Raw genomic sequence first — 27,915 nt, forward strand, 5'->3', positions numbered from 1 at the left:
GCCACCTCTGGATCCGGATCCCAACCAGTTTCCCATAGTTTTAGATTTACTTTTTACGTGTGTTTTTATTTTCCGTTCTTTAATTTCCAATTTTTATTTTATTTCTACAATTTATTTTTATCAAATTTAATTTTTGTCTTCCTTTCTGCAAATCTGAAATTCGGCCAGGTAAGACAGAAGGTCCAGCTCAAGGAGTTCGAGGGTCAAAGGATAGATCCGGAGACTGCTACCTCTGACCGAGTTCTAGATTTTTTTATTTCTATTATTTATTTATTTTTCTGCAATTTTTACTTTCAGCATTGTTAGAATTTTATTTTAATGGATTCCAGTTCAGTTAATTAAATTGTGTTTCTGCAATATCAAATCTTGTTATTTTGTCCGGATTGAAGTACGTAACAATTTTTCCCTCGCTTCCCTGTGGATACGACCCCTTTTCTCACCACTAACTGCATTTTGTAGTTATTTTGAGAATCGGAAAATTTATTAATATTGAAACTGGTGTTCCAAAGTGGTTAACAACACGCTTCTGGACACACCACTAGCCCACCCACACTCACATTACCAGACTTTAACCGGGATTTTGTAGTGGAGATTGATGCATTGGATAAGGGTATTAGGACAATCTTTATGAAGCAAGGACAACTCTTGGCCTATTAAAGTAAGGCCTTGTCACCAAGGGCTCAAGCAAAGTCCACTTATGAGGAGTTAATGGCCATCACCCTAGTCATCTAGAAGTGGAGGGCGTACCTCATGGGTCAAAGGTTTACCGTTAGGACAGACCACCAAAGCATTAAGCATCTACTGGAGCAGTAGGTGTTAGGTCTAGATCAACAGAGATGGGATTCTAGGTTTTCTGAAAGAGTAAATGGTATTTTGAGTACCAAGAGACAGGGAAGATCATGATGTAGTTGCTATTCTCACCAATTCGGAAGATGTTTTTTTGGTCCAGATGGATATGAAATAAACCTTGCTTGCCACTTGTCAGATGCTCACGATGCTTGGGGAATATGGCCTAAAAATAAGCACCTCTCACATCTGACATAAGAAGAGACTACTTTGGGCTCTTGCTCACCATAGGTGCTTTCTTTGCATGGCTAGTTAGAAGTTACTTTCCGGTTGTTAATCTCCCAAAACTTTATCTAGTGTTTTAAAGTATTTATTTTCTCAGTTATCATACCAAGTGAGAGCAGCCATATGTGGCAGAGCATCTATTGAGCCCCCCGGTGTTGCATAGACTCTCCTAAATTGACAACATGTCGATGTTGGGGTATGTATCAGGGATCAGACACACATCAAAATCTGACACTCCATGGATTCTTGAGGACACTTTTATGTAACAGTTCCTTTTTATCTCCTAGCTTATTTGGCATAAATGAATGATTAATGTACAAAATGACTGTCATTTTTCATATCAAACATTACTAACCATTTTAATAGTATATAATTTTCCATAGTCATGTCTAGACATGTCCACAAGTCCATGTTTTCTCATCTTACCAAGTCAGTCGCACCGATGCGCATCAGATTCCAACTACCTTAATTTAAATTTTGATGGCTGCTATATTGGAAATGCATAAAGGTCATGTATGCAAGGAGAAGAAAAGAATTACAAAGGAGAAATCTTTTTTATGAGTATTATTGAGAGATCTCATTGGCATAATGAGAACCTATAAGAAATGGGAACTTCAATCAAAATGGACTTTTACCTAGTTTTAGATAGTAAATAAAAATTCATAACAAAGGAAGAAAAGATAGAAGAAAGTATACAAGAAGTGTAAAAGCTTTGCAGCCCAAGCACCACAGGCAAAAATCTCCTCTTTTGACTAAAGTGTCTAACCTTGCAATCACATAAAAGAACTCCATCCCCATAACCTACACTAATCTAAACACCCTTCTGTCTATCCTTTTTTTCCAGATGAACTTCTATATATTCTCCAAGGGTTGCACTTGTTCTCCTCTTTGAGCCCCACTTTTTCCCTTAAATTTTTTCTTCTTTTTTTTTTTTTGATAAATGGAGGTTTAAGGTGAATAGGTGATTCATGGGTGGTGATGGGGTGAATGTTGGAAAGGGTGGTGACTGCTACTCAATTAGGAAAGATAGACACATTTTTCAGATGAAATAAAATTTCAGACAAAACTTTATCAGATAAGTTTGGAAGAGAAGGGGTAATTGGATGGATGTGGAACTGTATTGGGGGCCAATTCTTTTAGGTAGGTAGTGGGTATTGTATGAGTCATATCTTTGGGATGGTTGGGCTACGTGGTACTTTTGTACTCATGATAGGGTATACACCCTTTTGCTGTAGTGTATATTTTCTCTTTTCTTAATGTAAATAAGTTTCTGGCTAAAGTGTTGTCATTGAGAATCCGAGTAATACTACCCTCCATCATCAGTCAAGAACAAGGTGCTTTCGTGTAGGGAAGGCAAATAACGGATCAGATCCTAATAGCAAATGAGTGTGTGGAGGATATGAGAAAGTCAGGAACCCAAGGTTTCGTTTGTAAACTAGATTTGGAGAAGGCTTATGATCTTGTGGATTGGAGCTTTTTACTAGAGGTCCTAGGGTGCTATGGGTTTGGAGATAGATGGTGCAATTGGGTAAAGGGTTGCACTTGTTCTCCTCTTTGAGCCCCACTTTTTCCCTTAAATTTTTTCTTCTTTTTTTTTTTGATAAATGGAGGTTTAAGGTGAATAGGTGATTCATGGGTGGTGATGGGGTGAATGTTGGAAAGGGTGGTGACTGCTACTCAATTAGGAAAGATAGACACATTTTTCAGATGAAATAAAATTTCAGACAAAACTTTATCAGATAAGTTTGGAAGAGAAGGGGTAATTGGATGGATGTGGATCTGTATTGGGGGCCAATTCTTTTAGGTAGGTAGTGGGTATTGTATGAGTCATATCTTTGGGATGGTTGGGCTACGTGGTACTTTTGTACTCATGATGGGGTATACAACCTTTTGCTGTAGTGTATATTTTCTCTTTTCTTAATGTAAATAAGTTTCTGGCTAAAGTGTTGTCATTGAGAATCCGAGTAATACTACCCTCCATCATCAGTGAAGAACAAGGTGCTTTCGTGTAGGGAAGGCAAATAACGGATCAGATCCTAATAGCAAATGAGTGTGTGGAGGATATGAGAAAGTCAGGAACCCAAGGTTTCGTTTGTAAACTAGATTTGGAGAAGGCTTATGATCTTGTGGATTGGAGCTTTTTACTAGAGGTCCTAGGGTGCTATGGGTTTGGAGATAGATGGTGCAATTGGGTAAAGGGTTGTATTAGTTCCTGCCATTACTCCATTTTGGTTAATGGGGTGGTGAAAGACTTTTTCCCTAGCTTGTAGAGGCCTTAGACAATGTGACCCCCTCTCCCCTTTTCTTTTTACCCTAGTTGCAGATAGGGAAGAGGAAGTTAGAGGCTGGAGGATTGGAAGGAACAATGTCCGGGTAACCCACCTGCAGTTTGCCGATGATATCATAATTTTTTGTGAAGGGGGTGGGAGGCGGGAAGTGAGAAATCTCAATGCATTGTTACAACACTTTGAGAATGTCTCCAATTTGAAGATAAACCTGGATAAGAGTTGTATGGCAGGGGTTAATCTAAATGAGAGGAATTTGCAGTCTGTGGCGGATTGTTTAGGTTGTCCCATTTCTTCTTGGCCTTTGCAGTATCTAGGTCTCCCTCTAGGGGCTAACCCAAAGGAGAGTAGATTTTGGACCCCAATTCTGGAAAAATTTGAGAGAAGATTAGCTTCTTGGAAAAAGAACTACATTTCCATAGGGCGTCGAGTGACTTTATTGAGAGCTACCCTAGCAAATTTACCGGTTTATTTTCTCTCTATCTTTAGGATTCCTATTAGGGAAGCTAAGAAGTTGGAGAGGATAATGAGATCTTTTCTGTGGGAGCCTAGGGAGAAAAAGAAAGATCATCTAATCAATTGGGAAATAGTTTGTAGGAGTAAAGAGGAGGGTGGACTGAGAGTAGGAAGGTTAGCTCAAAGGGAGAGATTGTGGCATGAAGTGATAGCTAGTATACATGGTAGACGGGAAAATGGTTGGGATGCGGGTGTATCACGTCAAGCTACGTTGGCATCTCCTTGGAAAGCAATTCAGAGTGTCCTCCCTCAGCTTCTCAACTTAGTCAGGTATGATGTCAACTCTGGTGACTCTGTTTTATTTTGGGAAGATACTTGGGTGGGTACCGTTGCCCTTAAAGACAAATTCCCGGCTCTCTATTCTCTTACCCTTTGCAAGGAAAAAACTGCTTCTCATTTTCTTCCTTCCATTACTTCACCCTCTTCCTTAAGCTAGGACTTTGGTTTTAGGAGAGGTTTGAGGGATGTTGAATTTAGTAGTGCTTCAGAATTGTTGTCTCTTCTTGGCAGTGTCTTTCTGGACCCTCTTCGCTCGGATGTGAGACTTTGGTCCCCTCATCCAAAAGGTTTTTTCACTTGTGCTTCCTTTTTTAAGTCCCTTTGCCCTTCCATGGGACAGTTGGGTTTCCCTGCTAAGGAGATTTGGTTCAGACCTGTTCCTCCTAAAATTATAATATTCTGTTGGGAGGTGTTTTATAGAAAGATCAATACTCTGGATTGCTTGCAAAAGAAAAGGCCTTTCATGTGCTTGTCCCCTAACTGGTGTGTACTTTGCAGGGCTAATGGTGAGGATTGCTCCCACTTATTTGTATCTTGTTCCTTTTCTAGTGCTATTTGGAGTTGGATCTTTTCTTTGTTTGGATGCAGGAGGAATCTGTCCTCAGAATTAAGTCAGCTGTTCGATCCTTCTTGTTTTGTGTGGCCTACAAAAAAAGGAAAAACGATGTGGAGATGTATTAGAGCAGCAGCCTTGTGGACAATTTGGGAAGAAAGGAACGCTAGGGTGTTCAAAGAAAAGGAAAGAAGCTTACAAACTGTTGAGGATTGTTTATTGACTAGAGACATTCATTGGCTAAAAACTTTGGACTTCTTTCATACGTTTTCCTTTGATGACATTTGGAGTAACTGGAAGGCGGTAGCCACTAGTCATACGAGGAGGGACAAGGCAGCTGCAGTGTGGAAGCATCCACCTGAAGGTTGGGCAAAGCTGAATTTTGATGACAGTAGCCAAGGAAACCCAGGCCCTTCGGGGATAGGAGGGGTACTGAGAGATAGAGAGAGCAACATCCTAGCTTTGTTTTCAGGCCCTGTGGGAATAGGAGACTCAAATAGAGCAGAGACCTTAGCGGCTTTACAAGGCATCCGAATTGCTGAACAGTTAGGAGTTCAACACTTGATAGTTGAAGGAGACTCTAAAATTGTTGTGGGATGGCTGACAAAGCCAGCTTCAGCTATGTGGCGATATAGAGATTTATTGAGGAAAGTCAATTGGCTCACAAGAAATATGACAGTTACCTCTCTTTGGGTAGAAAGATCAGCAAATTCCTTAGTGGATGGACTAGCTAAGCAAGGGGTTTCAAGGGATCATTTGTTTAGGGCTGCCATGTAATTTTATTTCTGTTTATTTCTGCTTATTCGGTTCTTAATTGATGTAATACTTTGTTAGAAGAGGTAACAGCTCATGCCTCTTCATGGGTTTCCTGTATTGCCTTATATTCTGATTTAATAAAGTATTTTCATTCATCAAAAACAAATGTAAATAAGTTTCTGGATCTGTTAATTATATAAAAGAGATCTTACATACAAAATAATTTCCCTGTTAGAACAAGACATCGCAAGTTGGATAAAGATCCCAACTATTGTTCGTAGTAAGGTTATTGTTCATTCTAAACAGTGCTCAACTCTTTTTCTATAGGACATTTTTAGAATCTCAAGAAGTAGTAAAAGAAGACAATGCATATATATCAATCAAACGCACACAGGCGTACACACAATGCATACTGTCAATAGAGACCAAAATTCAAAGATAAAGAATTAACTAACCACAAACCCATTGAAGATGGGGTATGTATTTCCATCAGAATCTCTTCTAGTATTATGCCCAAGAATGCAGAGAGTTTGAATGTGAAAAATTTCCTGTCTCTTGTGTAAAACTTCAACTATTTTTGAACATAGATGAAAAGAATAACCTTCTGGTTCTATATGTCTATCTGAGACACTAATGCCACTGCAGTGCTGCACAAGAAGTATATTAATTCATTTAAAGCAAGTTATCCACTTCTTATTTATAGTGTTAAGTAGCAATTAAATATTTATAAATGGAAAAAAAAAAAGGATTCAGAATCACAGGACAGACTTCACATGAGGTATCTTCATAGCCACCAATTAGATGCACCTGCAATTTATATTCTCATAGAGGATTAACTGCAAGAATATTTAAGAATAGAAAAGAACAAATATTTAAGAAAACAAGATCTGGTATTCAGAAAACAAATATTTAAGAAAGTAGAAAAGAACAAACATCCAACTCAGCATCTAATCTGGGATCAGCAACTAATGACAACATCTGGGCAAGGCCAAGATCTACAATTTCTGGAGAATCCATATGGGCAACAGATGTCCTGTAATCGAAGCATATAGAGGACAGGAAATATGTTATTCAGAACATATGTTTATAACAGATTGTTACAATTCTAACAAGTTCAGTGTCTAGACTAGCTGATTCTTACATTCCAGTCTTCTGGTTACGGATGACAAGACCTACACAGGTAGTTGCTTCATCTGTGCCAACTAACTTTAAATGTGGAAGAAAATTGAAAATTATGAAAATTGTTGGTGTAAGGGCATATAAAGAAAAGCCACTAAGCAGCATGAATAACAAGTAGTGAATTGACATCATCCAATAGAAATAAAAAAAATGAAAATCTACATTACAGCAAAAACATGAAACAGTTAACATATCTCATTAAAGCTATCAGGTAACAGTTTTGAAGTCCTGAATCTTCAATAAAATAGTTCAAGTATTTATTTATTCTTTAAAGATAATTTACTGTTTTTAGATGTTTTAGTAAAGAATGATGACTGACCAAACCTTTTACCATTGAACCAAGCAATGGATCCTTTTCTCAGGAACTAAGAGTACCCACTAAAAAATTCCATATCCACATCTGGATTTGAAAGGCTAATTAAGATTTTTTTATAATAACTGAAAAAGAGAACATTTTTATTAAAGAAAAAACAGAGAGAAGTACATAAATGGGATATGGTGATGCGGTCACACCCCAATCCCAGTTCTTGCAAGGCAAGAGAAAAGGCAGCATAGAAGAGAAAACAAAACATAAATCATCATTAACCAAATTACAACTACATCTATCTGCTTGAAGAAATATTCCTGGAAATCAACATACCTCTACAAGTGCAGGATCAACAGTTGCATATTCTCTTTGAAAAATATAAACATGCTTAATTTGTGTAGATCCCTCCAAACCAGATCCTTCAGGGACTGAAATCTTCCTCTCTGGAATAGCTTTAAATGAATCCATAGCAGAAATCAGTACAGGATGTTCCAGCAATGCTTGCAGGTTCTCACTGCCCTGATCATAGCAACACATTTTGAAGGCTATTAATGTCTCTTCCACTTTTATTTCATTTTAACTTTTTTTGGATAGCTACATTAATACATGTAGCCTTTCCCCTTGCCCCTTAGTCAAACCACATCAATGGCAATAAGGTCAACAAAAACAACAAAAGAAAAGAATGCAAGTGGGAAAAATAGCTCCCAAAAGTGGGTCTAAAATATGGATTAGAGACAAAAGCCCATTTTGACCAAGCTGACAAGCACGACAGTCCCCCTGCTACCTCTCTGCTCTTAGGAGAGGATTTTCCAGATGCACCTCTCTCTAGTAGAGGAGAAGAGATGTTAATCGCCCTCCCACGCCATTAATTACAGGAAGCTTGAGTTTGGAGAGGGGAGATTTGGAAAAGGAGTCTGACAGAGTTGAGCTCGTATGAATCTGATGCAGATGTTGATGGTCAGGAGGTAGCTCTAGAAAGAGCTCAATCACTCTTCGAGAACAGAGGAAACTGGGGAAGTGTGGATATCCTAGAGCTGAAGCAGCTTGTAAACTCAGACTACAGTCAATCTGATTCTAGACACCTAGAGAGAGGAGGAAAGCTCGAACTTGTGGCAAACCCCCTTCCAGGCTCTCCAAATAACCCTTTAGCTTGTCATTCTTTTGTTGCTTCTTCTCCCGTCTTTTCTACCTCTGAGCTTCACTCTACTCCTCTTTTCCCATGTTTCAGGTGAAGGTGGCCTTCTATCCCAACTTATGGCAAGTCTCTGCGATCAAGGTCAATTGTTGAAGACATGCCAGAATTTCAACGACACAGAGAATAGTGGGGCAGTCAAAGGTCAATTGTTGAAGACATGCCTTCTATCCCAACAGCCGGTCTGCTCTGACAAAAAAAAAATTTGAAAAACAGTCAAAAGCGTTCGAATGGTTAACCGGCTGGTTCAGTGGTTTGCTGACCAAAATCAACGGTTTTGGGGGAAAACGGAACCGGTTCCCGATTTTTCCAGTGCAACTATCCGGTCCGGTCTGGGTTTGAAAACCATGGCTAGAAAGGAACTTTGAAGAACAAGAGGTTAAGAAAGCAGTGTTTAAGATGGATGGTGATAGAGCTCCTGGACCCCATGGGTTCCCTATCCTATTCTATCAATTGTGTTGGGACACAATCAAGTCTGATCTGATGGAGGCATTTTCAGATTTCTACCTTTTGGCCATCATGAACAAAGGTAACAACTCGACCTTTATCATCCTAGTTCCAAAGAAAGAGGGGACCTTGGAAAGTTAAGGACTTCAGACCTCTCAGTTTGGTGGGAAGTTTATACAAAATAGTAGCTAAAGTACTGGCGACTAGACTAAAGGAGGTGCGGAAAGATTTAATTTCAAGCAACCAGTTTGCCTTTGTGGAAGGGAGACAGATTATTGACAGCAAACTAGTGGCTAATGAATGTGTAGAAGAAAAAAGACAAAGTGGCAAGGCAAGGGTGGTAATCAAGCTGGATCTGGAAAAGGCCTACAACAAAGTGGATTGGGATTGCTTGGTAGAGATTCTAAACCTGGGAGGTTTTGGAAGTAGGTGGGTGAGATGGATTAGAGGGTGCATAAGTTCTGTTTGGTTTCCAATCCTAATAAATGGTGAACCTACTGGCTATTTTAATGCAAACAGGGGTCTGAGACAAGGCTGCCCTCTCTCCCCCCTACTCTTCACTTTGGTGACTGATATCCTCAGTTATTTGCTTCAAAAAGCGAGGGAGCAAAACCTGCTGAAAGGGTTTGAGGTAGGTAGGGAAGAAATTCAGGTATCTCACTTGATGTTCGCAAGTGACATAATCTTGTTCTTGGAGGCGGATTGGGACAACATATCCAACCTAAAAATGGTGTTAAACATTTTTGATCTGGTGATTGGTCTTAGAATTAATTTCTCCAAAAGTAGTATTGTGGGCTTAAATGAAAGTGACTCTCTGTCGGATAGGTTCAAGGAGCTGTTAGGCTGTAAACTGGAAAGGCTTCCCATTGCCTATTTGAGAATGGCTCTTGGTAGGAATCCAAGGAGTCGACTTTTGGAATCCAATGGTAGAAAAATGTGAGAGAAGATTGGCCACGTGGAAGAAAAGCTACCTATCAAAAGGGGGAAGACTCACACTTATCAAGGCTTCCCTTGCCAACTTGCCTACCTATCATCTGTTGGTTTTCCGAGTCCCGGGCAAAGTAAAAAGTAAGATTGAGAAGATCCAGCGGGATTTCCTATGGGAAGGAGGTGGAGAAAAGAAGTGCCATTTAGCTTGTTGGAATCAATTTTGCAAGCCTAAGGAAGCCAGTGGATTGGGGCTAGGACATATTATGTAAAGGAACATAGCCCTTCTTGGAAATTGGTTGTGGAGGTACCCCTTGGAGACAGAAGCCTTGTGGACAAAAATCATCAAGAGCAAGTACGGAAGACACTCCAATGGTTGGAATAGCAAGGTCCACTTAAACGGAGTCAAAGCTTCTAACCCTTGGAAAGGTATTTCTTCTATTTATGACCTATTTATTGATTTTGTTAGATACAAGGTGGTAAACGGGAGCAGAATCAAATTTTGCACTGATTTGTGGTGGGGAGAGGATACCCTCGCTAACTCTTACCCTAGAATTTTTAACCTATCCTGCTCCAAAGAAGCCACAGTAGCCTTTAGCCTTAGCCCCTCTCCTTCAGGAACCAGTTGGAAACTTAGTCCTGCCGGCAAGTTCTCAACTAATTCTTTTTTCAAGGTTCTAGTTGTAATCTGAAGAGCTATACTCGAAGTAGCAAGGAGGAGAAGAGAACCACAGAACTTAAGAGAATGTCGAACTGTACTAGGCAGTCGACCAGTATTTTATTTATAGATGAATATAGTACAAGGTACAAGAAATTACTGGGATGCCCCTGATTAGTGATGGGACACCCAGATGACTTAAATCACTAAACAGAATTAGGCCCATTAACGCAGGCCCGATTACAAGATAAATTAAACATAAGACTGGGCTAATAAGAACTCTTATCAGCCAAACATCACTCTAACATTCTAACACTCCCCCTCAAGCTAAGCATGGATATCAATCATGTTTAGCTTGCCAGGTATGTCCCCGAACTTTGTTGATGCCAGCCCTTTTGTTAATACATCTGCAATTTGTATCTCTGATGGAGTATAAGGTACACAGAGTTCTCCTGAAATAATTCTCTCTCTGACAAAGTGTCAATCAATTTCAATATGTTTTGTCCTGTCATGCTGTACGGGATTGTTGGTAATGTTGATAGCAGCTTTATTATCACAATACAGCTTGAGAGGACCCTCAGTCTTGATACCAAGCTCATTAAGGAGAGTTCTGAGCCATAAGAGTTCAGCAACCCCGTGTGCCATAGCCCGGTATTCTGCTTCTGCACATGATCTAGCCACAACATTCTGCTCCTTACTACGCCATGTGACTAGGTTTCCTCCCAAGAATTTACAGTAACCTGAGGTTGATTTTCTGTCTCCAACAGACCCAGCCCAATCAGCATCAGTGTAGGCTTCAATTTCAAGTCTGTTGTTTTTTCTGAATAGAATTCCTTTCCTTGGGCAAGTCTTCAAGTATCTGAGGATTCTTTCCACTGCTCTCACATGAGGGGCCTTTGGTGAGTGCATGAATTGACTGACAACATGCACTGCATAGGCAATGTCTGGCCGAGTAAGGGATAAGTATATCAGTTTTCCTACCAATTTTTGGTACCTTTCCTTATCACAATATTCCTCACCCATTGATTCTTGTAATCCATGGCTTGGTTCTATTAGAGTGTCTACTGGCCTGCACCCCATCACGCCTGTTTCCTCTAGGAGATCTAGCACATACTTTCTTTGAAATATGTAAATTCCTTCTCTTGATCTAGCAACTTCAATCCCAAGAAAGTATCTCAGATTTCCCAAGTCTTTGATCTCAAATTCTGAAGCTAAGAACTCCTTCAGCCTCTTCATCTCTTTCACATCATTTCCAGTAATCACCACATCATCCACATACACAATGAGTGTTGTAAGTTTGTCATCCTGTCTCCTTGTAAACAATGTATGATCTGCACTGCTCTGAGTGTACCCTACTTTCTTCATGGCCAAACAAAGTCTCTCAAACCATGCTCGGGGAGATTGCTTCAAACCATATAATGCTTTCCTCAGTTTACATACCTTCTTTCCAACATCATATCTAGGTGGGGGTTCCATGAATACCTCTTCATGAAGATCACCATTTAGGAAGGCATTCTTCACATCCAGCTGATGAAGTCCCCAAGAGAATTTTGTTGCTAGTGACAGTAGAACCCTGATTGTGTTGAGCTTTGCTATTGGGGCAAAGGTTTCCTTGTAGTCAATTCCTTCCTTTTGTGTAAGTCCCTTTGCCACAAGTCTGGCCTTGTACCTCTCAATTGACCCATCTTCCCTGTGCTTTACTGTGAATACCCACTTGCACCCAACAGTGCCTTTCCCCTCTGGCAGGTCCACCAATTCCCACGTCCTTGCTTTCATTAGGGCTTTCATCTCCACATTCATGGCTTCTTTCCACCTTGGATCAGATGCCGCCTCTGAATACCTAGAAGTGATACATACAGAGGAAAGAGCAGACACAAAGGAGTGATAGGCAGGGGATAAGTGTGAGTAAGAAACATAATTAGCCATGGGATGCCAAGTGGTACAAGAGCGAACAGGCTTACGGAGAACAATAGGAAGATCCAAATCTGAATTGAGTGAGTCGGAATTACCTTGGATTGCAGAGACAAATTGATCTGAGTTCAACTGGTTGCAATCATGAGGTTGAGGGGCATTCTTCCTTCTACTGTATGTAAGTATCTCTTTCTCTTGTTCGCTGGAACCTTCAGAAGCATCAGCCGAATCTGGAGAAGTAACTGGCACAGTGGGAGTCTCACTAGGTTGACCCGGAATGTTACAGCTAATAGTAGTGGAAGGTGATGAAATGGGAACAAAAAAGAAGGGAGAATGAGAATCCTCTTCCATCCCACTACTCTCCCCCTGAAGAGGATTCTGAGAAGACTGGAAATAGGGTTGAGACTCAAAAAAGACTACATCTCTGGTGACATTTTTTCTTGGAGACAGGATCATAACACTTATACCCCTTTTGTGTAGGAGAGTACCCCAAAAATAATCCCTTTGTAGCCTTAGGATCTAGCTTGGTTTTCTTTGGATCCTTCACATGTATGAAGCATGTACAGCCAAAAAACCGTGGGGGAAGAGGAAATTCTGGAATAGTGGGACACAAAACAGAGAAAGAGGTCTTCATACCCAGTACCTTAGATGGCATCCGATTTATCAGGTATGATGCAGTGAGAACAGCTTGAGACCAATATTGTTTGGGCACATTGTGCTGGAAAAGAAGGGCTCGAGCTGTCCTGTTCTTGCGCTCAGCAACCCCATTTTGTTGAGGGGTGTAAGCACATGATGATTGATGTAACATGCCTGCATCTTCCATGAATGAGTTCAAGGATCTTTCAAAGTATTCAGCTGCATTGTCTGAACGGAATTGCTTGATCTTTTTATCAAATTGTGTTTCAACCATCTTGCAACACATCATAGTTATCCGAGGAACTTCATCACGTCCTTTCAACAAATAAATCCAAGTGCACCGAGAATAATGGTCAATAAAACTGATAAAGTAACGGAAGCCATCAATGGAAACAATGGGAGAAGGACCCCAAACATCAGAATGAACCAAATCAAAAGGGGCTTGAATTTCATTTCTAGAAATTGGATACATTGATCTGCATTGTTTTGACATTTGACACACATCACAAATTAAACTCTGACTCGGAATGCCCTTACATAATTCGGGAAACAACATTGCTAAAGAAGAAAAAGACAAATGACCTATCTTAGCATGCCACAAGTGCAGCCTAGCTATTGACTCCACACATTCCGGACTAGTAGTAGAAGCTTGCAAGGCTGAGCTGACATCTTCATCAAAATAGTAGAGGCACCCATACTCATGACCACTCTCAATTGTTCTCCTCGTCAATCTGTCCTGGAAGACACAATGAGAAGGAAAGAAAGTTATATTGCAGTTCAAATTTTTTGTAAGCTTTGAAACAGACAACAGATTTGAGGTAAGACTAAGAACATGTAGGACTGATTTAAGAGAGAGATCCTTGCTTAGGTCAACCACCCCCTTTCCAGAGATGGTGGAGAGGGACCCATCAGCTACTCTCATCTTATCCTGGCCAGACAACAAATGATATGTAGAGAATAAGGAGGACATATGTGTCATATGGTCAGTGGCTCCGGAATCAATCACCCAAGAGGTAGAATTAATGGAACTAGTTGCACTAAATGTAGAGGTTGTACCTGATTTAGCAAGAGAGGTGGAAGCTAAAGAATTGTTCTTCAGACGAGCTAATGCCCGGCTGAGAACCTCTACCTCACTAGCTGTGAAGCCCGAAGTACTTGGTCCAGATGAGTCGGCAGCCTGCCTTGCGGTGGAAGAGGACACTGTCTGAGTACTCTGTGAGTTGTCATTACTGTTGTTGGTGGCAAGATTCCCACTTGCTATGTGGCCCTTATGTTGCCTTTTGTCCTTTCTCAGAGCAGCTGGCTTCAGATGAGGGTACAAGGCCCAACATTTCTCCTTTGTGTGTTTCTCACCACCACAATGGGTACACTTGAGGGACTTCTTGTCTGAAAATCTATTCCCCTTAGTGGAGACTAAGGCTGAATGTTCTCCAGGTAGTTCTGTCGAATGTGTCTGGGAGTCAACTTGCATCTCCTTTCTCCTTACTTCTTCATTCCTCACCAAGTAGTAGACATGGTGAAGCTCAGGTAATTCATCTCTCCCTAGAATCTGTGACCTTATACCTTCATATACAAGGTCAAGACCCGCAAGAAACTTGAAGGCTCTGCCCTCCTCAATCTGCTTGTCATGCCTCCCCTTATCATTGGCATTTTCCCAATCCAAAATCAAGTGGTGGTCAAGCTCTTCCCAGAGGCCTTCTAGTGTTGCAAAGTAGGTTGCCACGAACATGTCTCCTTGCCTTAGGGCTGCAATGTCTTGGTTCAGCCTGTAGATTCTTGCATTGTTCTTTTTCTGGCCATATGTCTTAGATACTTTCTCCCAAATTTTGGCAGTTGTAGGGAAGTGATGAACAGTTATGGCCACCCTAAGAGTCATAGAGGCCAGCAACCAAGACATGACTGTGGCATTTTCCTTGCGCCACACGGTATATTCAGGATTGCCAATTTCTGGTTGTTTCTTGTCTCCATCCAAATAGCCAGTGAGTTCACGAGAGGTAATGAACAGCATTGCAAAGACGGACCACTCTCTGAAGTTGTACTCATCTAGTAGCACACTTGTAATCTGCAAACTGTGCAGATTAGGGTTTTCCAGGTTTGAGGACCTTGTGACAGGTCTGTTATCTCTAGAGGAAACTTCACCGGATAGTGAGGACATCCTGACTTCAGTCCAAGAGTTGTTCACAGTACTATAGGTGATTCTGTTAAGGACTGGCCAAAGTGGTCACTGTGTTCACAGTACTGGTAGAAGTGTTCACAGTTTGAGTACAGTAGCAAGTAGAGGTCTATAACTGAACCAGTTCACAATGCTGGTAAAACTTTAAGGCTGCAACTGTGTGGTGCAAAAGTTGCCGCAGTTCTGGTAAAAAGTAAAGGTTTGTAACTGAACCAGTTCAGTCCAAGAGTAGGGCTGATAACCGACCTGAAGAAAATCTGTAACTGAAGTTGTCGTGGTTCTGTAAGAGTCTTGCTGATGCACCGAGACTGCAACTGTAGAAGCTGATGCACCGAAACTGCAACTGTAGAAGAAGCTAAGTCTTTACCACTTGTTCTGCACAAGTCTTGTTGGAGCACGAAGCTGCAACTGTAGAGGAAGTTCTCCCCCTCTCAGCTAGTGCTAGGACTACTGAGAATCAGCCCTCAACCAGGTATGTCCTATACAGACCTGTCTTAGTAGCCCAATAGCTACTACTTGCTGGAAATAATCTAGTAGGACATCTACTTCTGGGTCTTACTTCCCTTGAGTCCTACAACCAAGAGAAACCCTAGGTTCGAACTTGCTTTACTCTCTTACACTCCTAGGTGCAAGAGAAGAGAGTGCACCTGCTGAAACCAGGAAGGAGCTAATGCTTTGATACCATGTAATCTGAAGAGCTATACTCGAAGTAGCAAGAAGGAGAAGAGAACCACAGAACTGAAGAGAATGTCGAACTGTACTAGGCAGTCGACCAATCTTTTATTTATAGATGAATATAGTACAAGGTACAAGAAATTACTGGGATGCCCCTGATTAGTGATGGGACACCCAGATGACTTAAATCACTAAATAGGATTAGGCCCATTAACACAGGCCCAATTACAAGATAAGTTAAACATAAGACTGGGCTAATAAGAACTCTTATCAGCCAAACATCACTCTAACATTCTAACACTAGTCTCGGAAGATCAGAGCTCTCCCTTTCCGATTAAGAATGTCTGGAGCTCACATATCCCACTTAGAGTTTCCTTCTTTGTTTGGGAAGCCTTCTTAGCGAAAATAAACACTTGCAACCTGATCCAGAAAAAGCTTAGAGGCAGATTATGTATCTCCCCCCATGTATGTCCTCTTTGCCTTGGCGAAGGAGAGACAGCTAATCACATCCTTCTCCACTGCCCTATCACAAGGAAGGTTTGGTTTCTTCCTAAATTTAGTTGGCTACAGCTGGGTATTCCTAGAGAAGGTGGTGGACCTGCTGTGGCAATGGAAGGGCAAAGGTCTAGGAAAAAGAGGAAGATTATACTGGAGTATGGTGACCCATGCAATCCTATGGGGTATATGGGAAGAAAGGAACAACAGAACTTTTGAAAACAAAACCAGAAATGTTGAATACCTAACTTCTTACATTACTTTCCTCTGCATCCTTTGGGTGGTTAACTCTGAAGTTTTCAAAGGCCTGTCCTTAAATGCCCTTAAGAGCAACCTTCCAGCTATCCTGCAGTCCTCTCCAAGATCTGAGTTGATCAGGAGAAACCTTGTTAGAGAAGATGGTGTGATGACCCTAAACTTTGACGGCAGTGCCCAAGGCTCTACTGGTCAAGCAGGAATTGGAGGTGTAATCCATGGGGAGAGGGGGATTTGTTGGGTATATAGTGGTCCGATTGGGAGGGCTGGTGCTACAAAGGCAGAGGTCTTGTCTGCACTTACAGGAATTTGGTTCGCCAAACAGCTAGGGTTATTCTCTTTAACCATCAAAGGGGACTCTGCAAATACTTTAGCCTGGCTAAGGGAGAAGGAAGGAGGGCCTTAGAGACTTGCACATCTGCTAGCCGAAGCTTGGGATATCTTAAGAGTCTATGAATGTGAATCTGGTCTGGATTCCTAGGGAACAAACACTGTCGCTGACAGCCTTGCAAAATCAGGGGTTTTCAGAGGAAGCTTGTTTAGTGAAATCTGTTTGCCTCTGTAATTCTGCTTTAGCTGCTTTAGTTTCAGTACATCCACTCATGTACTTCTTCCCGTTTTATCATAAAAAAAAAAAGTTACCTTTGCTCAAAATTAAAAAAAAAAAAAAAAAAAAAAGTGGGTCTAAAATAGAAACTTAATTGTTGATAAAATCATTATTCAAAAGTCACATGTATTAGGGAGCTGCATGAGGTGCCAAGTGGGAAAAATGTGGATTGAACTAGTTCAGTTTAGATTCCACAAATTTATGACAAATTCAGGTTTTGTTTTGATACCATAAATTCTTGGGTTTGTCTTTGCTGAAACCAAAATAATCTTCCAGAAGCTATATTTACAAACTCCCCAATTTCACCATAGTACCTATTATAGAAGTTTCATGAATATGTCATTGTAAATATCTGTCACTTGTGCATTCTTGACAGTATCAAGCTATATAACCAGTTATATCTCATATTTCTTAGAAAGTAACCAAGTTTTATGATCCAACATCACCTAAGTATCTCCATGTTTCTTAATAAGTAAACAAGATTGAAAGGAAAGAAAGTTTTTCAAATGGGCCAGAGAGATTTTAGGAGGGGAGAGATTCCATTTCCATATTGGATGGGAGAGATTTTAGGAGATAGATAATGGATGAAAGCTATAAAGCCTTTTCTTTGAAGCCTGATTAGGCAAATTTCAATCAACAAATGCTCAGGACACATCATTTTCAACAGCTGTAGCAAGAAAATCAGGGACTCTCGACCAAGTATGGGGGTACGAGAGATAGAAAGAGAAAATTTAGCTACAATATGGGCCACCTTATTTGCATCCCTTGGTGTATATACCACTAAAAATCGGGAGAATTGAAACATGTAAGCTCTGCAATCGGCCAGAATTGCTCTAATCCGCCAGGGAGGAGTATCAGATTCCAGCAACAAAGCCTTTATCACAACTAGAGGCTACAAACCTAATTATTTCCATGTCATTTCTTTCCTAAAATATATCAAGTTTTGAGAAATTTCCTAGGGGTCGGGAGAGGTGGATAGGTCCTTCCAGGCCGCAGCCAAAATAGTCCCAGCACATACAAGTCAATGATACATCATTGAGGACGCAAGAGTCAAAAGTAATATTACACAGATTACTCGAAACCATTACAACAGCATCACAATGATAGTCATTATAAGCCCAATAATTAAGAACCTAATCAGATCAAACTCTTGCAGTATAAGAGAAACAGAGTGTCGTAAGTAAAACTTTTGAGTACTTTCACCAGCTGATTGTGGACAATAGAATTCTACAATGAAGGGAACTATTGTAGTCATTAACAGGTGATTGCAGGTATTAGCAGCAAGTGAACCCAAAAGTGAACGATTGAATCAATGAAGTTGAAGTGTTGAACTCAACTTTTAAATGTGGCATGATTTCAATCGTACAAGAGTTGGGTTCAATCCAAAAAATAAAAAGAAAAAAACAATTTAAGTCAATTCAAGATCCAAAGAGTTTCTAATGAAACAACCGTTTGGGAGAAGAAAACTGAAGGGCAACGGTAAGTGGTACCTGAGAGGAAGAGGAGGAACTAAACAACGGAGACCCACCAACGAAAATCATGATTTCAGATTTCTGTCTATGTTTTGCAGTTAAAATCTGACGAGTTCGCTGTGAGATACATGCAGCCTCCCTCTGTCCCTGTGTGCAATCTGGACACTAGACAATGGTTAATGTCGCTCTTTATTTTTCCGGTAAATTTCTGAAACCTCCCCGGAATTTTTTACCGTTGCTGAAACCTCCCCTCATATTTGATGATGGCAATTACCTACAAGCCTATATCCAACTTTGTGATAAATCATTTTTTCAGCGTTGAAAAAATCCTTGATGATGGCAATTACCTACAAGCCTATATCCAACTTTGTGATAAATCATTTTTTCAGCGTTGAAAAAATCCTAACTCGTCACGCCTGCATTTAGGCCCCGTTTGGTTCGCGGGAATAGAGGTCTAGAATCGGAAATGGAATGGGCTATTCTGAATTGTTTGGTTGGGCGGAATTAAAATCTCACTTCCATTTTTGTTGGAATGGACATTCCCTACCCCTTCTTTGGGAATGAAATCTCATTCTGATTTTAATTCTCATTCTCATTCTAGTTTGAACTAATGTTGCGCAATCTAGATGATCCCTCATGTGTAGTGACTTGAACTCTAACTGGATGTCTATCTAGTTGGGCCAAACTGATGTTTGAATGTCTGAGATGATGTATGCTACAAGGGGTAGAAAGTGAGAGTACCCAGGTGTCTTTTACTTGAGGAGGGCACTCTAATGCTTAAGTCAGTAGGTGTTTGAAAGTTCTTTAAGAGATCGAGAGAGCTCTAGAATGTTTAGTGCGCATGTACCTTTTTGAGTGGGATTGGGTGCATTTTATAAGTCCCAGGGCTCAGGGTCTTCTGGGTAATGGTTCTGAGTTCCTTGTGGGGTCGTTTCTGTTTTACTTGGTGCGTTAATGTGTCAGTTATGAGATCTTCATGGAGGTCAGGTCTCCCTAAGTAAAGTCGAGGCGTGCAACATGGCGGGTTGTTCTAACAATCAAGACGTTGGCGCTCTTGGCAGCACGTTGTTTGTAGGGGGTGGTTGATGAGATCTCCTTCGCAAGTCATTCTGAATCTCTATAGCTCGCCCAACTCTTAGGGCAACGTGTCATAATCTCGCGATGTCTACTAGTTCAGTCTTGCCGAGGTGAAGGACGGCCTGAGTGAGGTGCTTCGAGCTAATTTTGCCAAGATAATTCGCTAACTCAGGGTCGAAATGTCAACCGGAGGCCACATGTTGCTATTTGATTGGGAGGACCAAATTACCCCTCATCATGAACGGAACAGATTATGGGAATGTATCATTCCAATTCTAGAGTATTTCGATTTCTATTCCGATTGCAAACCAAACGAACCCTCAATTTTAAGAGCCCAAAAATATAAGATAAAGTGAGGGAAGGGGGTTTTAATTCAAATAAAAATTAAATTTGAATTCAGTTAAGTAATCAAATATTTGATTTGATACAAATTTGATCAATTAATTAATTTAGGTAATTGATATATATTTTATTTATTGTCTTGAATATGATGATGGAATACATGATAATGAAAAAGCCTATAACCAATCAACAAGCATCAAAAAAAAAAAAAAGTGGCAACCAATCAGTTGGGTTCTCATCAAAATTTACAGGGTTTTGATTGGTCAAAACCTTTTCAGTATCATGTATTTTCCACATCATAGATTTTTATTTTATTTATATAAAACACATAAATATATAAATTATTTATATAATTTATACATTATATATTATAGTTGATTATGGGTGGGAAAAGGCTTAGATGACAATGACAAACAATGCCCATGCCCATGATCAAGGTTGAAAGTATCGATACAAGGCAATACATCGGTAAAGACAAGGCATATCAACTTGTATTGGTATTGTTTTTTTGTTTTTTGTTTTTCATTTTTTTAAAATCTGGTTCAAAGGGGCCGATCTACCCCCTGAACCACTTGCCAACCTGAAACACCCCCTATAGGGGCATATCGGGAAGACTCCAATATGATACGTATTGATCGATATGTATCATACTTTGAAACTTGCCCATGATAATTGGTTCAGACACTACAATAAAAATGGTCTAGCAATGTATTAATGGCGTATAAATTTATGCCACTGAAAATTATGTCGATATAGGCTATAAGGACATATAACAAAATGCTATTATAGATATATCAATAGTGCCATTTATTTAGTCAATAGTAGTGCATCCATATGCAGTTACAGATTTAGAAAATTAACATTTAAATATTTATAACAGTATACACAAGCACCACCGTAAATATGCTATTTATAATGATGAAAATAAAGCCTGACAATTTATTTATGAATGTAGAAAAATAGTGGCATTTATATACATCATTATAGTGTGTTTTCCGTACATGATATTTTTTTTCAAATGTAATCAGGATATATTTGAGTTCAATCAATAAACTAAACAGTATGAATGTGGTATTGAATTCAACCAATTAAGACATCAAATTATTTGAGCTCGATATTCAAAGTAATGATCAAATTCAAACTTAAAATCTTTACCGTAAAAATTTAAAGATTAATTAAAATGTAATACTTACTTAATTATTTAATTAAAGATTAATATTATTTTTAATTAGTAATGGTGATGATTATTTTCTTATATTCTTATTAATAATCAGTATTTAATTATTGAGTATTATTGTTAATATAAATTTTCTAAGTACACTAAATTCTGGTAATTTACATAATTTTACTGCACAACCAGTTTTTGAACCGTAGGGCTCTTAATTAAAATTTATTTGTGACTGAAAGTAACCACTTTGATAATTTATTAGGAGTGGATGAACCCACTTTTGAACCCACTTTTAAGATATTGTTTAATTAAATTTTATGGATAATTATGTGTTAAAGTAATAAATAATTGTCTAACCAAAACAGAAAGACAAACTAAAGCAACATGAAACAAACCCAACAAACCTACTACAGAAAACCACAAAACATATCATAAAAGCAAAGATAACCAGGTTGGAATAGCTCCTTCCAACCAGAGCACAAAGTGAAAGGCAATCTTAGCTAATTCGTTGGCAGCGGAATTTGCACTTCAAAGGCACCACAGAAACCTGACCTCCAGATCTAAACCACATCTTCTTTGAGGAAGACTAACTCCTTGGAACAGTAAGGAGAGGGACTATTTAGATATGTAACTAGGAGCTGTCAGTACAATTCAAAAACCACCTAAGCCTTTTCTTTTTGCTGCCTTCACTGCCAAAGCTTCTGCCAACAAAAGGGAATCAACTGAGATAGGACCACATGCCGCCTAGCAGCCAAAACCAACTGAATCTCTCGCAACAAAAGCCAAAGGAAGCCTTATTTGGAGCCTCAAAACCTCTATCAACATTCAGCTTCACAAAACCATCCCAAGGAGGCCACCAACAAAAAGAAGGGTCAGGATGACCCTTAGCTAAAGAGTTTCCTGATTTCTGCTGCAAGAGCAGAAATGACTCTGCTATCAACCTGTTCATGGCATTAATTACTAACAAAGGATTAGTGGAAGAATTTTCAAAATAAAAACTATTCCTATATTTCCAAATCTCCCATAAGCTGGTAGCTAAACAGGCAATTGAATCCAAACGAATGGGAAAGAAAGACTTGAGAAACTTGGCAAACCACTCAGGCTGCATTGGGAAATGATGCAAATGGAGTGTAAATTCGGGTTCATGGTAAATTTGCATTCTGGTTTATTTTTGTTTGTGTTTGGCAACGTTACACTTATGCATTGACAAATGACAGATTAATGCATATTTACATTGATAATAAGATGTAAGAATACATCAATAAAAAAGAAGTAAATTTGCATTCAAGTGGGATTTTGATAAAAAAAAAAGCATATGCTTTATTGGAATTCGTGTTTGCATCCATTACAGCTAAAAGTCTATTTGGTAAGAAGGTAAATTTGTTAGGGCAAAACTAACCCAACCTTGCAATTTATATGGAATGTTTTACACTTTACATATTTGCATTCACACTTATTTGCATCATTTCCAAATGCAGCCTCAGCAAAAGGGTCCGAGCTCAAATATATATATAATTATAGAAAATTATATATAGTAATTATATATATATAATTATAGAAAATTATATATAATAAAAATATTATAATTCTTAATTTTTTAAATATCAAATAAAAATATTTTTTATTTTACAAAATATTTTTTATTTTATAAAATATTTTTTATTTTATAAAATATTTTTTCTCAAATCGAGCTCGAGTCGAGCCGAGCTCAAGCTTATGAGTTTTTACTCAAGCCGAGCTCGAGCTCAATGTTCTAGCTCAAACCAAGCTCAAGCCTCGTACTATTCGGCTCGGCTCGACACGAATCCACCCCTAGAGATATCTATTTGACTTACTCTAAGACCCAGGCTTGAACGAAACCAAATACACTTACTCGTCTCATAGTGCAAAAGGGCATGCATTACTGATAAGCCTATAAACAGATCGAATTCGAAACGAATCAAGCTAGATTCGAATTTGAAACCGATTATGAACACTGTTATTCGAATTCGATTTCGATATCTGACGGATATCAAATCTTTGAGTTCAAATTCAATTTTGATTATCAATTGAATATCTTATTCGATTCGAATTTGACCGGTTGACTTTTCAAATGTGAATTTGAATCCAATTCGATTCAAATAGACACTGTATACATTTTGCAAAGAAAGTGTGAATCTACATATCATAACCAAAAAACCAGTAAATCATTATCTAAATCACTATCAGAAATTTGTGATCTGAAAATTACCTTGGGAAAAGAGGTAGGGGAGGGCGGTAGGCATGGGTTCCCGGCGGCAGTCATGGGTTGCAACACAAGAAGGTGATGTTGGCGATTCACACTGAGACTGAGAAAAGAAGGTGATGCTGGTCATTCACACTAAGACTGAGAAAAGAAGGTGATGCTGGTCATTCACACTAAGACTGAGAAAAGAAGAAGATGGGTCCCTAGCGACAATCATAAGTTGCAGCACAAGAAGGTGATGTTGGTGATGATTCACTGTCTTACTATCACTGAGATTGAGAAAAGAAGGTAATAGTGATGGGTTCTCGGCGACGATTCACTGTCTCATTGTCACTGAGACTGAGACTGAGAAAAGAGAGATAGAGGTGATGAGATGAGCGACGATGGTGATGACTGGTGATGGACCGACGGTGGTTGCTCGGGCGGCGTCCGACAACGGCGAAGGGAGTGACGGAGGTTGGAGGGTTAGGGTTTTACACTTTACTTTAGGGTTTTGAGAAGATGAGAGAGAGATGGTAAGGAGGTTCAGGTTTGTTTAAATGAAAGAGTTCGATTTTGAGATTTTCGAACTCATTATTCATAAAGTCATTAGTTATTTTTTATTTTCTTTTTAATCTTTATATTTATATATATATATAATCAGTTTGGATATTTATCGGGTCGGATCAATGCATATCCGAATTCGACATGATAATTTAATCGGTAAAAAAATGATATTCAAATTCAACCGAATATCCGATTCGAACTATCCGAATTTGATTTGATTATGCCAAATCTCGGCCTTGAATTCGGATTTTCAAATACCATTTACAGACCTAATTACTGATTCACTTTCACATTTGAGACACAAGGGAGATTGCAGAATCTTCCTCTTATAAAGGTTTTCATTCACTTTCTTTTTTACATTTGAGACAAAAGGGAGATTGCAGGTCTTCCCCTCTTTTAAAGGTTTTCATTCACAGCAAGTTTGTTACTATAGCATTTCCAAAGAAAGTATTTAAAATTTGGGATTTTTAGACTACACTCCCCCAGAATTCTGATTTGAACTGCAGACTTACAATTTTAAATTATAAACAGCTCTACCTATAACACACATATCCACTCTACTAAATTGGCATCAATTCCAAGCTGACACCTACCCCCACCTATAAGGTGGAGCTAGAAATTGTAGGAGTGGATTGAACAGTAAAATCCCCTTTAATTTTTGGTTCCATTGGGAGGTGCCAAAGTGTCTTCTAGAAGGACTCCTCTCCATCAAAAGTACCTCCAGAAGAGCTTGATTAATCACTATGCTCCCGGGGGAGGCAATAAAATATGCAGTTTTGACTGTGAACTGGCCTGACTCATTCCCTATCCAAATGGGTTTATCATCCCATGAGACTATGGGTAGTCTGATTTTAAGGATTTTTTTTTCTGCAACCTCATCATAGAATAGGTGCTGAACATTCCAAACCAACTAAAACATGCCTTGTTCACATTGCAAGAAAAAAATGTCGTTGATTAATATTGATGTAGAAGATGCATATACAGTACATTCCATTCTATGACATTGAGGAAAAAAATGCAAAATACCATTAATGTCGAAAAAGTTCAGAACTAAGGCCCGTTTGGTTTGTGGGAATAGGGGTCTGGAATCGGAATCCAACTATTTGATTGGATAGAATCAGAATCCTAATCCCATTCCTGTTGTAATGGCATTCTCCCATTTGAGGGAATGGCCATTCCCTGCCCTTTCCTTGGGAATGAAATCTCATTCCTGCTAATTTTAATTTTCATTCTCATTCCTGTTTGAACCAAATAGATTATAGGAATAGATCATTTGGATTTTAATTCCGATTCTGATTCTGATTCCGATTGCAAATCAAACGGACCATATCCTCTAGTTACTGGGTTTTGAGCTCGAGTTCGTTTTTTTTTTTTTTTTTTTGTCATAGAATTTAAGGCAATATTGGTATTATGAAAGTTTTTGGAGTAAGATATTAAGGGCTCTAAATGGTGCACTAATGGTGTCCTATTTATATTATGCGGGGCTGGCCAACAGGACACCTATAATTTGTTTTTGGAAGTTCAAGTATATATAAATAGTTTCGCGAATGTATAAGCAATTGACCCTTGAAATAATAATAAAATATTACTCTTTCTTTTGACAAAATGTTTCTCTTATCAATTATCTATGAACCGGTTTTAGATTGGACCCCGTTCAGTCTAAAATCAATTTGGACGAATTGGACGGACCAATAAGATATATTAGATTGGACCAATTTGGTCCAAAATATTTATTAGATTGGATTGGACCTGGTCCATCCATAACAAATTTATATTAGATTAGGTTGGGTTAAGCCAATGTTAAACAGTTTTGTATGCCATTAACTTCAATCAAAATGATGTACTTTATGAGTTTATTGTAAATGAATAAAAGTACATATTTGATTCATGTTCCCTCGGTATGTTTCTATGTAATACTCTTAAACTGGACACTTAATGAAACTCGTGTTAGTTTAGAATGTTCACAACCAGTGGGTCGGTCTGGGGAGACCTATCCTGACAAGGCTGACACTGTGGTGCCACCAAGTCGGTTGGGGTGGTTTGTCTCAGCTACTAGGGTGAGACCCTAGGCACACACAATGTAGGATTAATTGAATCTTTGAACTGGACCAGATTTCCAGTATTGTCCTAGACCTTGGAGATTGATGGGCAAAACTAGAAAGTTACACCTGACCCCTAGACTCGATTATGATACTGCACTAGGTGTCGGATTGGGCTGTCTTTGATGTACCAATCAGTGATATCCTTAGCGGGGGTCAAAACCTAGGTATGTCGGGACAGTTTGAGAATTCATCTGAGTGGATGATCATAGTGACAGGATCAGCCCCTTTGTCGGACAAAGGTAATGATCGGGGATGCACTCTCACTGATGGAAACCAAGACTACCGGTAGCCCATTTCAATCGTTGAGATTTGTTTTGCAAAATATATTTTATATGAGATATAAAAGTATATATATTATGGTTTCGAAATGTTTGCAAATAGGTTTTCATTCCCGAAATCCATACTTGAGAGAGTGCAACACTGTTCCTTGCAGCCGAGGGAGAGGTCTTCTCTTGTCGGGCAGTGTATGATCATTATGGGCTGAGAGGTTAAGTGTAAGACCATTGAGGATAATACCTGATGGGCTAATCTTGCATCTGCCCACAGTCCCTGGATGTTACAATGTGGCTTGGCCCAGGGACCACTTAGGGAAAGTGTTGGGCCCATAGAGCCTATCTAGTGGGTTTCAGGGGGTGCACTGTCTATAACAGTGTATTCGGCCAAGCCTTGTAACAAAGGCTGGGCTGAACCCATGTGGCTGATGTGTAGATCAATGTTTGGGTCCCACGCCATACAAGGAAGCCCAACTAGGTAGCAGTTTGGAAGGCTAAATGAATACATAACCCTAAATGGGCCTTAAGCCCATTTCGAGCTGGGCTAATTTGATTAGTCATTAAGGGGCGAATTCTGAGATAAGATCAGCTGATAGGATTGGACCCACACCCTATCCACTCAAAGAGTCCAAGATCTAAATGAGATTTAGATCTGGAAACTTCCTAATTAGATTAGGAGATGGCTTATCTAAACTGCAGATAAGATAAGGCTTATCCCTTATCTTAAAGTGACTTCTAATCCATATATGATTTTGGTTAGCAACTCCTAATGGGATTAGGAGCTGATCCCTTTAAGTCTATAAAAGGAAGAGGGGGCGACAGCCTTTAGACACATCACAACAGACAACCAACAGTCTTATCTTCAGAGCTGAGATCACAAAAGAGAGAATTCTGCACCCTGCAAATACTCTCTAGCCGCCTCCTTTCTGCAGCCGCCGCCTACAGCAATTCGATCTCCATTCCTTGGGAGAAATCAAGATTGGATCTTGATTCCAATCTTTTGGAGAAAAGATTTGTGGGAGTTGTATTTACAAGCCGTCCAGGTGATTCTTGAGAAGGATCAAGTTCTTTTGGAAGAACATTGCTGATTCTACTCCACCCTACACTGTGCCATCTTCAGTGGGAGCAGATTTTGGATCCTACCTTGGGTGTGAACACCTCCATTGAGAGATATTATTTCTCTGTATCATGTACTATCTCTCCCTACTCCTTTTGGTTCAGGTCTGGTTCAGTTTATGGTTCAAGAATGATCCTTGAAAATATAATTTTCTAAATAGGGAATTCGATTCCCAGTTGAAGAGAGAGAAAAATTTTTGAAATTTGCCCCCCTTATTCCGCAATCTTTGGGCGTCCATATGATGGATTTCCTATCCCTTCAGCCAATACCTAGTCAATTGATATACGGTAAGAATGTATGTGTCAATGGACCGGGTTTGAATTGAAACCAATCTAAATCAAAATTCATTGAACAGATTGGATAGTCAAGACATTGAATTGGACTGGTCCAAATTGGTCCAAAATGTTCATTGGATTGGATTGGACCTGGTCCATTTATAATGGACTTACATTGGATTGGATCGGATTGAACCAAGTCCATTCCAATTGACACCCCTAGTTGAAATGAAACAGTAGTCTACAATTCAAGCTCAGGCATCATGTATGTGTTTGGTTCCGTTTATGCTTTTTCATTAAGTGTTTGTACTTTATTTGCTTGCAAAATCGAGAAAGGTAATAATTACAATTGTTTATGACAACTAAGTGCCACTAGGCGCTACATCAACATAACAGTG

General features: G+C 39.4%; 1 protein-coding gene across 4 annotated transcripts in view; it reads right to left on the reverse strand.

Annotated features, from left to right (window-relative positions):
* The window catches only part of LOC148872718 (protein N-terminal asparagine amidohydrolase family protein), a 44,326-nt gene extending 25,626 nt beyond the window's left edge, over positions 1–18,700 (reverse strand). Inside the window, exons 1-6 of one of the 4 annotated variants that reach the window (XM_088971794.1) lie at positions 18,413–18,700; positions 7,280–7,465; positions 6,602–6,666; positions 6,394–6,493; positions 6,229–6,267; positions 5,916–6,107 (exon numbers count right to left, since the gene is read on the reverse strand). In XM_088971794.1, coding sequence (XP_088827920.1) covers positions 5,916–6,107; positions 6,229–6,267; positions 6,394–6,493; positions 6,602–6,666; positions 7,280–7,465; positions 18,413–18,463 — 633 coding nt within the window. In that variant the 5' untranslated portion in view covers positions 18,464–18,700. The remainder of the gene's footprint in view (positions 1–5,915; positions 6,108–6,228; positions 6,268–6,393; positions 6,494–6,601; positions 6,667–7,279; positions 7,466–18,412) is intronic. The other 3 variants (XM_088971795.1, XM_088971796.1, XM_088971797.1) reach the window with 3 other exon arrangements.
* Between the last annotated feature and the right edge of the window lie 9,215 nt (positions 18,701–27,915).

Source organism: Nelumbo lutea, chromosome 2, assembly GCF_056320005.1.
Source record: "Nelumbo lutea isolate HS-2025 chromosome 2, American lotus-T2T, whole genome shotgun sequence".
Taxonomy (NCBI): domain Eukaryota; kingdom Viridiplantae; phylum Streptophyta; class Magnoliopsida; order Proteales; family Nelumbonaceae; genus Nelumbo; species Nelumbo lutea.